Here is a 10,670-nt window from a genome sequence, read left to right as displayed (position 1 = left end):
ACTTATTATTATTCTTTCCAAAAATCGAAGTACTTGCAATTTGTTGATCATAACAGGGAGGCCTCTGTAAGGTAAAATGTGAAAAGAAAAACGTTACTCTTAGCACTAGATGCAACAATCTTCGATATTCCATAGTATGTGATCGCAAAACCGGCAAGTAGAAACCGCATATCGGTTACAGGTATGGCCCAGCTCGAAGAGCATAGCCTCTTAACTCTTTCCGTATATCGACATCATTTTTACACGCTGCAAAGGACAGTTAAACGATCAGACGCTTTAGACTTAGAATCTTTAACACCTGATAGAAGAAAGAAAAAACCAATAGCAAGGACTTACTCTTCACAAAGCAAAAAATTAAAGATGGCGTTCGCAATGGAGATGACAAGATTAATGGAAGGGTCGGGCCTTGGTACTAATAAGGGATACATAAGGTACTTACCTTCTCTTGTGAGGAAACGCCTGACCAGTTCGCATGAAGACTCATTCAACATGGCGTCCGCAACGGAAGATTCCCATTGTGCTTCCCATTTGTAAAATGTGGACGTTAATAAAACAAGGTGCCGAAGCTCGTGTTTACAAGACTCATTTTTACAACAAGAAAACTATAGTGAAAGAAAGGTTTTCAAAGTCTTATAGGCATCCGTCCCTCGATGAAAAGCTAACGCATCGAAGAACAAACCAAGAAGTTCGTTCTATGCTTCGTTGCCGGAAAGCAGGTCTTTCCACCCCTGCGGTATATTTTGTTGATTACACCTCACATCGCATTTATTATGGAAGAAATCCCAAACAGTGTAACAGCCCGTGATCGTATCAATAATGTCCTGCAACTTCCGACTGAGGAATCCGAGCAAAGTTTGCAATTAATGGCCCAGACGATTGGAGACACGCTAGCGAAAATGCACAACGTCGATTGCATTCATGGGGATTTGACTACTTCCAACATTTTGTTAAAAACGGCTTTTTGAAGACATCATTCTCATTGACTTTGGGTTAAAGTTTTTTATATCAGGTTTAACAGAAGATAAAGGTGTTGATCTGTATGTTTCTGGAAAGGGCATTTTTAAGCAAACTCATCCAAAACACAGAAGAGATCCTTCCGGGTTATTTTGGAAAGCTACAGGAAGAAAGCCAACAAGGCCGACGAGATCATCAAGAAACTAGACGAAGTGAGGCTTAGAGGACGAAAGAGAACAATGGTGGATAAAAAAACGAAATGTGTATGTTGTGGTACTTCGGGTAATGGAAGACAAACTTTCATGGTTGGTTTTTTTAAGGTCGTCTGTAATTTAATCAAGTCCATTTTTCCTCATTATTATTGTTTAATTAAATAGTATGTACATTGTGGAAAAAACTAGACGGTTTTCTTAACATGGAAAGATAATAGTTCACCAATCTTACGCCACCTTTATGGCTGACTTGTTTCCAGCTATTTTAGTCTTAATATTTTTTAAGAGACCAACAAGAACTGGTGCAATCTCAACCTTGTTATTAATTTTGTTTATAAAATTTGTCACTGTCATCACCATTTTTATTATTACTACTATTGTTGTTTTTCACAATTGAAGAAAAAAAAAGACAAAACTGTAGTTGATCAAAATATGTTAGTTGTTGTTTTTTGGTTGGTGGGACATTTCATCTACAGACTTGCATGAAATCCTCCCTATACTATCAGGAGTTTCTCCTGTTATGTATGATGCTTTGATCAGAGGAAAGGAAAAGAAACTGCACCACTGATGATCATTAGACAAACCCATCCTGAAAATGAACAAAGAAGGCAATAAGCAACATTCGTTTTTCCTTGAGTTCTTCGCCTTTTGAAGGGAAATCTACGGCATGTTTGTCATGGCTTGTGCTCGTGGTATACTGGTAAATTCCACGTATTGAAAACATTGAGCTTTGAAATATCATGAGGTAAATAAAAATCCAATAAAAAAATGAAAATACACAGTCACAAAATTAATGGTAATTTCTTTTCTTCTTTGTCATCATCAGAGATGTATCCAGGTTTTCAAATTGGGGGTCCTCTGGACCCCTTTTTGAAAAATTTGGGGTCCATTGCAAAATTTTGGGGGTCCAGCTAATTAATATTCAAGAATTAATATGCGATCTATTGCCTCTTAATTGCTGCTGCAGTACCCTTTCAGATTTCTAATTGCACAAAAATAAAGTCTTATCCCTCCCAACGAATATGTACTTAAAATGATCAATTTCTTTGAAACTGTTGTGCCTGTTGATTCATCGATCAAAATGTATGGGCTGTCAAAGCTCCATAGATCACATTGAAATCCGTATGCTGAAGGAACTGTTGGCTCCAGTTGATAACTGATCTAGATCTCCCCAGAAAAAAAAGCAGAAACTGAATCTCAATTTTCCGTAAAAGAGCATCATTTATTTTAACTACACTTGAGGCGTAATTTAGGAACAACAGAGTAAACAAATGTTAGCGATCGATGCACAGTTCATCGACGGCCCGTGCGTCCGTGACTTCGCCATTCAAGTTTCATGTTCAACACGTTAATTATAACACTAACTCCGAAAAAAAGTTGCATAATTTGCAAAACAGGCAAGTTACGTGCAAAACAAGAACGGAGACGACAATGACACGTGCGCGCCCGGAATTATTTTTTTTAGTTTATTTCACTCACGATAAGCGAACTAATGCTTGAAATTCACTTGGAAAGCATGCAACAAACTGAACTTCGACCGAAATGTTTTATTATCACTGGCGGCAGATCGAAAGTGTCGCCGATTGTCTCACGTAAAAAACAGCTCAGATCATGTCGCGCAACACGTGCGAATTCAAAATTCGACTTCTAAAGCTGGACATAATGGTTGACAAAATGAAATTATTGGACTACAAAAATCCGAAAATAGTAGCTAACCTTGAAATTTAAGGAACTCAATCATTTCTCCGTTGTGAGAAATGGGAATGTTCAATTTCCTTGTGAAATACGCCGTTTCGCATGTTTTTTTCCTGGCGTTCGTAATTTGCATAAACATTCGATTATTTTTCTGCGTCCAATTGGACCCTTTGTTCCATATTCTATGCGTCCAAAAGAAAAACGAGTGCGTCCCAGGACGCAATGACGCACTCTGGATACATCTCTGATCATGACATGTCTTTGCCTGATATATAATAAATAATGATAAAAATTATAATAAAAATAGTAATTGATAAACAATAATAATATTTTTTAACATGCAAGTGTCCCAGGCACACTAGAATGCAAATTAATGCTTCTATTGTTGGCCTGTTTCCAGTCAATGGTTTTGTTTTCTAGTCTGAAACTCAAAAGCCCACTTGATTGAGCCACCATTTGCCAGCATTTTGGCTATCAACCTTAAGTGTCTTCTAAAAGCCCTTTAGGGTATTTTGACCCAGAGGTATTTTATAAATAATAATTATAGCCTCCTGCGCAGCCATCTTGTGACTCGTCACGCAATCTTTCTTCCTCAACAAATGTCTGCTGAAACGAGCCACACATTCCTTTCCCTTTGTTAAGTACTGTAACTGTCATCCGGAAATCACATGTGGGGTACTGAGAACCAATCAGCACTGTGTAGATTGCCATCCTGGGAGTGTCAATGCATCAACTTTTTCTTTGGATGAAACGGGACAAAGCTTTCCTTGGTGAGTATGCATTAGCACTCTCGCAAATCAAAATGCGAGTGCTTAGCAAGGGTATGGTGTTGTTTCGTCTAAAATTGAAAGTGCCATGGAAATATATTACAAATACAAATAAAAATACTTAAGTATTGCAAGTGTATTTGAACTGCACCAGAACCATTTTATCTTCAAGTGCAATGAATGCAACTAGGATAGTAGCAAAAAGAAAGCTTAAAAAAATCTATTTGCTTAAAGTTTGTACTGGCGATGAATGTAAATAGATATCAATCCCAAGTGAATGCCACAAGTATGTTTGAATTACACGGGAGCAAAACGTTTCAACCATACGTGAATTCTACCATTCTCGTTCTGTGAAGAGCCGCAAACATCTAAGCCAAACCACGAAATTTATAAGTCGGCGATTTTAAATGCCCAACACACGAAGGCCATTTTCCTGAAGTGACCTCACGCAAAACTTCTCAGGGTCCAAAGTGCACCTCCAGAATCTGGAAGTCTGTTGTCACTGGTCTACGGAAATTCCGGCTCGTTTCAGCAGACGTTCGTTGAGGAGGAATGATTGCGTGATGAGTCACAAGAATGTCTGCACAGGAGGCTATAAATAATATGGTCCTGTGATCTTTGCAGTTGTCTCACTAAATTTATTTATGACAAATCTGATGGTCTAACCTTCCAAGTGAAATGCTCTGAAGGAAAAACTTTGACAGTGAATCATTTTTCCAAAACTGAAACCAATGATAAAGTAAAATTAATAATCATTGTTTCATTGACTACAGGCCCAGACTGCATTTTTTGTATTATTATAAAGTCCATAAGTGTTTATGTGCAAATGTTGCTAAATTATCATCACACATTGCAGATGATATTACAAAGTATATGTTTTTAGGTAATTTAATTAAACATGAAAGAATGCATAAAGCAGAAACCTTTTTTTCTTCTATCAAACCTGGGATAAATGAGGTGTTGTAGAAGGAGTTGGCATTTTTGAAGGGTGGGGCCGGGAAGGGGGGGGGGGGGGGGTTCTGTTGTTTGCATAGTTCATATATTGTTTGTCAGTTAATCCACCTATATCCCATCCACCCTTTATGTGTTCATGTCCATCACTAATACTCCTTTCTCGGTTTTTCTGACCAGTCCAGCTGTGTTGTTTTTGTTTAAGGAGAACTATGGTAAGATTGCTTGGTCGCACTTTGCAGGACTCCCGGTTGCATTTGAGTATGCTATTTTTCCACAAATATGTTAAAAATCAGAGGGTTGGTTATGCCAGATTTCTGCACTTAGTCCACGGCTGCTGTAACTGAGAAAATTTGATGGCAGCGTCTTTTACAACACACATGTATGTTAACTTCAAGACAAACTACGTTCTTTTGTGGAGTCAAGATCCTAACAAGGCATTTCCTCTTTCCCACTACTGGACATGGAAACATGTTTTTCATACAACCAGTTCTCCCAAGGATCCTCCGATCTAATTAGTCATACAACTTTTCTCCATCCTCAATACTTACCGCTTCACTAAAACGTGTCTTGATGACCCCTGGAGCAACACAGTTTACTCTCACTCCCATGTGTCCACATTCTTTAGCTAAAACATTTGTCAGACCAACTAAAGCTGTTTTGGTGACATTATAGGCACCAATGCCCTGCAAACATTAAAGAATAACAAGAATACCTCAGTGTCGAATAAATTAAAAATAATAAATTATCATCGTCATAATTTATATTATTATTATCCTAAGCTTATTTACTATGGTGAACAATAGTCCAAAGGGTGTGACAATGCTAAACTCAAAATAATGGCAAAAACACTATCCAAGATATCCTCATGAGCCAATCAGTGGTTCACAGCAGCTTCAGAGAGAGGCAGGGAGCCAAGAAAGTGTTGATGCACTCTCACTGGTAGATTATTCCGAACATAAAAGAGTAAGCTTCTGCCAGTTGTTTGTCCTACAGCTGCAGTGCAATGAGAGAATGGCTCCTTGCATTTAACCCAGCAACGGACCAAAAACCACCATGGGCACCATCTAAGGTCTGTCGTGCATTGCAGAAAATAAGTGTTTTGGAAGGGTTTTAACTTCAGCCAGTAAGATATCTACTTCAACTCAACAGTTTAAAACAGTTATAGCTGTACCTGCATTGGATCAAATGCACCTACTGATGAAATGAAAATCACTGATCCACCCCTAAAAAGACAAACAAACAATTATTATTAAAATTGGAAGATTACCTATATTACACTGAACAAAAAGCCTCTACTACATGTAGTTTGCAGTTTATTGCATACATGTACTCATTAAAGATAACAATCTTTTACATAGAACCTTGAAGTTTCTTTTACACTGTGTTTGTCATCAGTGATTGTAGCAAAACAAGGTGAATTACAAACTGTAAACCATATTAGACCTTAATGCATGTACATGTAACATCTTTTATGGAGGGCCGCTTAACCCATCTGACACCTCAAATGCCCTATATGATGCCCCCAGTTGACAAGCAAAATCGTCTGGAATTAGACAGAGTAAAATCTGTTAAGTCTCCCTCCCTGGGGTCAATAGGTTAAAGGAAATACTGACAAGAACATGGGAGGTTGTCAGTAGGCTGAGAAGAAGGCTTAGTATTGAAATGTGACAATTTTTGTGAAAGTTTAATTTGGAATTATACCAACCCTCTCTTCTGCAACAATGGAATAATGTCTTTTGCCAGAAGGAATGCTGATTTTAAATTGACATCAAATATCTAAAAAAATGGGAAAGGAGTGAATGTATTACACCTTCTGCCCTTCATTAATGAGAAATAAATTTTATCAAGTGTGAAAATCAATGTGTAATCAATTAAGTTCTATATTCGCTATTTTCATAAATCCCATAATACTGAGTTCATTTGGGGGCTTATTTGCATTGAAACAATGGATATTCAGTTTACTGAAGAATGATGCAGTCATAAGAGCAAAATAATAACAAGTAGATTCATTTGTTTTCATGCAAAGACCCCCCAAAACATATGCATTATGGGATGGGGAAATAGCAAATTAAATAAATATTAATAGTAATCAACAACCTTTTCAGAGAAAACTGGCACCTTAACGTTCTTTGGAACACTCTGGTACAGAACCAAAAAACTCATCCCGCACATTTTTCAGACACTGGAGGAAGGTGTATTAATGCTCACACATTGCATCATTCACCTTTCACACTTGTTGTGATAATCACCAAGACTACATGTAGGACTACATCAACTGCTTCTTTCCAATGCGGTATGTAAGTACTTTCATGTCTTTCCAGAGTTCATGAAGGTTGCAGTGTTTTTGAGACCATGAGCATACAGTATGATATTTTGAAGGTTTCATTATGCTATTATAAATTTATAATTTATTATTGTAAATAACCTTGTCCCATGCTTCCTCAGGAATCTGAAATTTAAAGTAAACGCTTACAGTTATTGACATTGCCACAAAGCAATTAACTTTAAATTCTGTCATTGCTTGGATTAACATGATGCAATAAATGTCTGTGTGGGGCGTGCATAGCTACTGTATAATAATGTTTTTGCTTTAATTAAACCTATTGTTTTGTCCAGCGCTGTTGTACATAGCCATGGTTATAAACAAAGCCCTACCTGTAAAATTGGTCCAAATACTGGATTAACAGCTGCATTTGAAACTAAAATGTCAATACCACCAAAGTGATGTAATGTCTGTAAAAAACAAAACAAGGTGAACTGCTTATATTATTCTTTCAAAGTTATTAAAAATTAAACAATAGGCAATGAAACATAGCAGCATGCTTGCTTCCAACAAAAAAAAAACAGTGAGGACTGGTAATAATTATTATTAACAAGGTCAGCTAATGAGAATTGGTTCAAGTTAATTAACTTTATTTGTTTCACCACTGACAATAATTTTTAAAAATTGTTGTCTATCAATCTTGGATAATTATTGCACTTCAAGTGATGTGATTAGCTATAAACTCAGTCTCAGTTAGGTATCTGCTGATATGCCAAATGACCTTATTACTTTTGTTAACTGATTGTGCCAGCCATTTTGTAAAATCGAAACAGTTCAGAATTTAAGTGAAATGAAATTGATTCTAATTAAATGTATAGAAATTTGTGGATATAAGATCTAGTTTCACGGTAATAACCAACTTGGCACTCTCCTCATGAGAATTTCCAGTTCATGGAATAATTTTTATTGAAAAATTTCTACCTTGGATATTGTTTCTAGTATTCTGATTAGCTTGTTCAATCTTAATTCTCACCTCTAGTCATACCATATGACCTAATATGGAATTACTGATTGGCTTTAATTTATTTTATGAAGTATTATATTCCATTCACGCTTGTTGGATGTGAGACTGGTAAATTAATAGCCAATTAACTCAGTGATGTGCTGTTGCACTCAAAACGTGGTTTCAGTTATCATTTCATGAACAAGCGCTAAGCAAATTAAGTGACCGCTGTTAAGATAATCTATGCACGCAACCACCCTGGTTTTGTCAGGACATTTATCTATCATGGTACGCTTAGGTAGTTCCATGCATGTCAATTTATAATTATTTTGTCCAGGTGCAACTTGGAAAACCAAGCCTCATTTTAGAGCAAGAATTCTTTTCAATTTACTGTATGTATGGTATTATTGACTTGGTAGGCTAATTTGCACTTGGACAAAAGAATTATAAATTGGCTGCCATTTATGAACAAGGTGTATATCCTGAAGATATAGGAATAGAAATCCAGGAACTCAAAAATGGCATTGGCTGACAAAGCGGTGAAAAGGGATGTTGTCCAAGGAATTTTACACTTGCTTGAAAACATTTCAGTCCACTCAAAAATTACAAATGTATGCACCCTTTAACCCACTTCCTCTTGAGAGTGAAACAGCTGCTTTTGGGGTGAATGTTTTTACAAGCTCTTCAAGTTAAGTGGTTATATAATCAAGAAAGTTATTCTTCTTTAGACGCCCTTACCTGTTCAATAAGATTCTTTCGATGTTCAGGTTTTGCAACATGGCATACCACTCCTTTTACAAAGCACCCTTGCTCTTCCTTTTCTACCTCAGAAACAGCTTTAGCCACGTTGTCCTTTTTTCTGCTACTAATCATGACCTTTGCTCCATCTCTTGCAAGCTGTTTGGCGATAGCAAGGCCTATCCTATTCTTGTAGCAATTTGCAAATTTCTGTTAAGGACACTCAAAAGGGTTTTGCACAGGTGACAGTAGGTTTCCAGTTGGAAATGATGATCCTTTCAGTAGGGCAATACTTTTACATTTGTCTGATACTTTTTCCATGGAGTTTCTAAGGTTGTCCATAACCTTCCTGCTGTTGCCATGGTAATGATACATTACAGCTTAACAGGCCCTACAAAGTCAGCTTTTGGAAAATATCCTAAACTAATTTGATGACCTAGTTTTTTGCTTTTTTTTTTCCAAGTTTTGAAAACCCTATTTAATTCTCTTTCCTAATACTTAGATTATCATCCTGGAGTAAGCATGAGCTTTCCTTCTGGAGGACGTACAAAACTATCTCGTCCAAACTGTTCAAAGCGAAAATTTGAACATGCGCTCCATGCAACAATTGAATCCATTGAAAGACTACAGAATGCAGGGCTCACTATTTGTTTACCAAAACATAATAATATACATGCAAAAATTTAAGTACGTTGAATGGCTGAGAGCATGTCTATTAATCCCAAACAGAGTGCAGAAAAGTGAAATTAGTGCAAAAAGTTGAAAGATGAAGATGAAAGTTTTGTATTGACAGCCAATCAAATCCAAGCCCTGGACAACGCAACAGCAATATTTCTCACTACATCACCCATTGTTATTAATATGCCAACCAGAAGCTATTTGCCTGTTGAAACAACAACTTCTTTTGTTCCGTGGTTGGCAAATTTCAATATCAGAAGAAATGTGACGTCAATGTTTGTAAACAAGAAATATCACTCCCTATTCATGGTGCAATTTTTCTGTGATTGCCTGATACGTATTGATGCATCATCTATCATTAATAAGTAATCACATGATTTCTCTCGTGCACTTTGGAATAAATAATCACTTGTTAATTTTTTTTCAGACTACAAATTGCACTTGCCCAAATTTTCTGTCTTTGAAAAAAATACTATAAATTGCACGCGAAATCATGTGATTACCTAGAGGGAAGTTATCGTTGACGACACCGATTGTCATTAATGTGCCAACCAGAGCATCATTGGCTGTCGAAACAAAGGGTCTTTTGTTCCGCTGGTTGGCCTATTTAAATAACAAAGGCAACGTTTGTAAACAGATATCTTCCCTGTACGTAAGCTTCTGCGACAGATAACCTCACATCACCGATCAGACTCCTATCAAAATATCGCCATCGGTACAGCAAACGTTTCCAGCTTCTGCTTCAATTTTCACTCTCATAATTGCTACCCACCCTTCTGTTGATGCGGTAACAACTGCAACTTTGCCTTCCAGTGTACGATTACTAGCAGCAGTAGAGTCCATTTCTGGCGGATAATTTGGCGGATATGGATCAGAGAAACGATGGGATCTGGGAACCAGAATGGAGGCTGCGGACAACCGGCAGGTAGGGGGTAGGTACGTTATGTATGGGAACATATCTTGTACGGTATACATTACATGCACTTACCTTACTTATCCCGCTTAGCTTACTTAGACGCTTGGGCTGCTTGAGGCACTTGGATTGCTTGGTTTGCTTGCGGTGCTTAGGTTGCTTGCAATGCTTGAGTTTGCTTGGGTTGCTTGAGGTGCTTGGCTTCATTGGGTTGCTTGTAGTGCTTGGGGTGCTCTGCTCACTGCTTAATTTATAATGTGCGTGGAACGTGATTTGGTTCCTCTGTATACGTTTTTAGCGTTTTACCTAGTTCACAAATTTCGTTAAAAGCTCATGTTCTCTCTGCAACCCGAAAGAGTTCCTTGTAAATTCCTAGTAAATCTTTGGCTTCACGTAGCAATGAACATTCACTGAGGATACCTGCGCGGCAAATCAATGACGAACTTATTGCACTCTTCAGTCGTTGCAACTTTGGGGGTGGGGGGGGGGTCAA

The 10,670-nt window shown here is 37.5% G+C and overlaps 1 protein-coding gene and 1 pseudogene across 3 annotated transcripts; one reads left to right on the top strand and one right to left on the bottom strand.

Moving 5' to 3' along the window:
- The first annotated feature begins 535 nt into the window (after positions 1-535).
- LOC138021176 (EKC/KEOPS complex subunit TP53RK pseudogene) lies at positions 536-1,331 on the top strand (annotated as a pseudogene).
- On the bottom strand, positions 1,265-10,142 carry LOC138021519 (dehydrogenase/reductase SDR family member 4-like). 3 transcript variants are annotated; one of them, XM_068868415.1, is made up of 9 exons: positions 10,037-10,142; positions 8,587-8,770; positions 7,238-7,315; positions 7,008-7,031; positions 6,288-6,358; positions 5,754-5,805; positions 5,131-5,265; positions 4,295-4,350; positions 1,265-1,755 (listed from the first exon to the last, which is right to left on the bottom strand). In XM_068868415.1, the coding sequence occupies exons 1-9, from the start codon at positions 10,105-10,107 to the stop codon at positions 1,602-1,604; spliced, it is 825 nt and encodes a 274-aa protein (XP_068724516.1). In that variant the 5' UTR covers positions 10,108-10,142; the 3' UTR covers positions 1,265-1,601. The 3 variants fall into 3 exon arrangements, with proteins under 3 accessions (XP_068724516.1, XP_068724518.1, XP_068724517.1); XM_068868417.1 differs by lacking the exon at positions 1,265-1,755 and adding an exon at positions 3,478-3,699 and having other exon boundaries at positions 5,778-5,805; XM_068868416.1 differs by lacking the exon at positions 1,265-1,755 and adding an exon at positions 3,480-3,699.
- Positions 10,143-10,670: the final 528 nt, after the last annotated feature.

The sequence above is a fragment of the Montipora capricornis genome, chromosome 10, assembly GCF_036669925.1.
Source record: "Montipora capricornis isolate CH-2021 chromosome 10, ASM3666992v2, whole genome shotgun sequence".
Classification (NCBI taxonomy): domain Eukaryota; kingdom Metazoa; phylum Cnidaria; class Anthozoa; order Scleractinia; family Acroporidae; genus Montipora; species Montipora capricornis.
This window is presented reverse-complemented; position numbering and strand designations above follow the sequence as displayed.

Bases quoted from the DNA above. Each gene is read 5' to 3' on its own strand.
- LOC138021519 (XM_068868415.1), bottom strand. From the start codon at position 10,107: ATGGACTCTACTGCTGCTAGTAATCGTACACTGGAAGGCAAAGTTGCA. The intron at 7,032-7,237 runs GTAGGGCTTTGT...TTTAAATTTCAG, and splicing joins TATTTGGACCAATTTTACAG to ATTCCTGAGGAAGCATGGGA. The intron at 5,266-5,753 runs GTACAGCTATAA...TAATGTTTGCAG, and splicing joins GTGCATTTGATCCAATGCAG to GGCATTGGTGCCTATAATGT.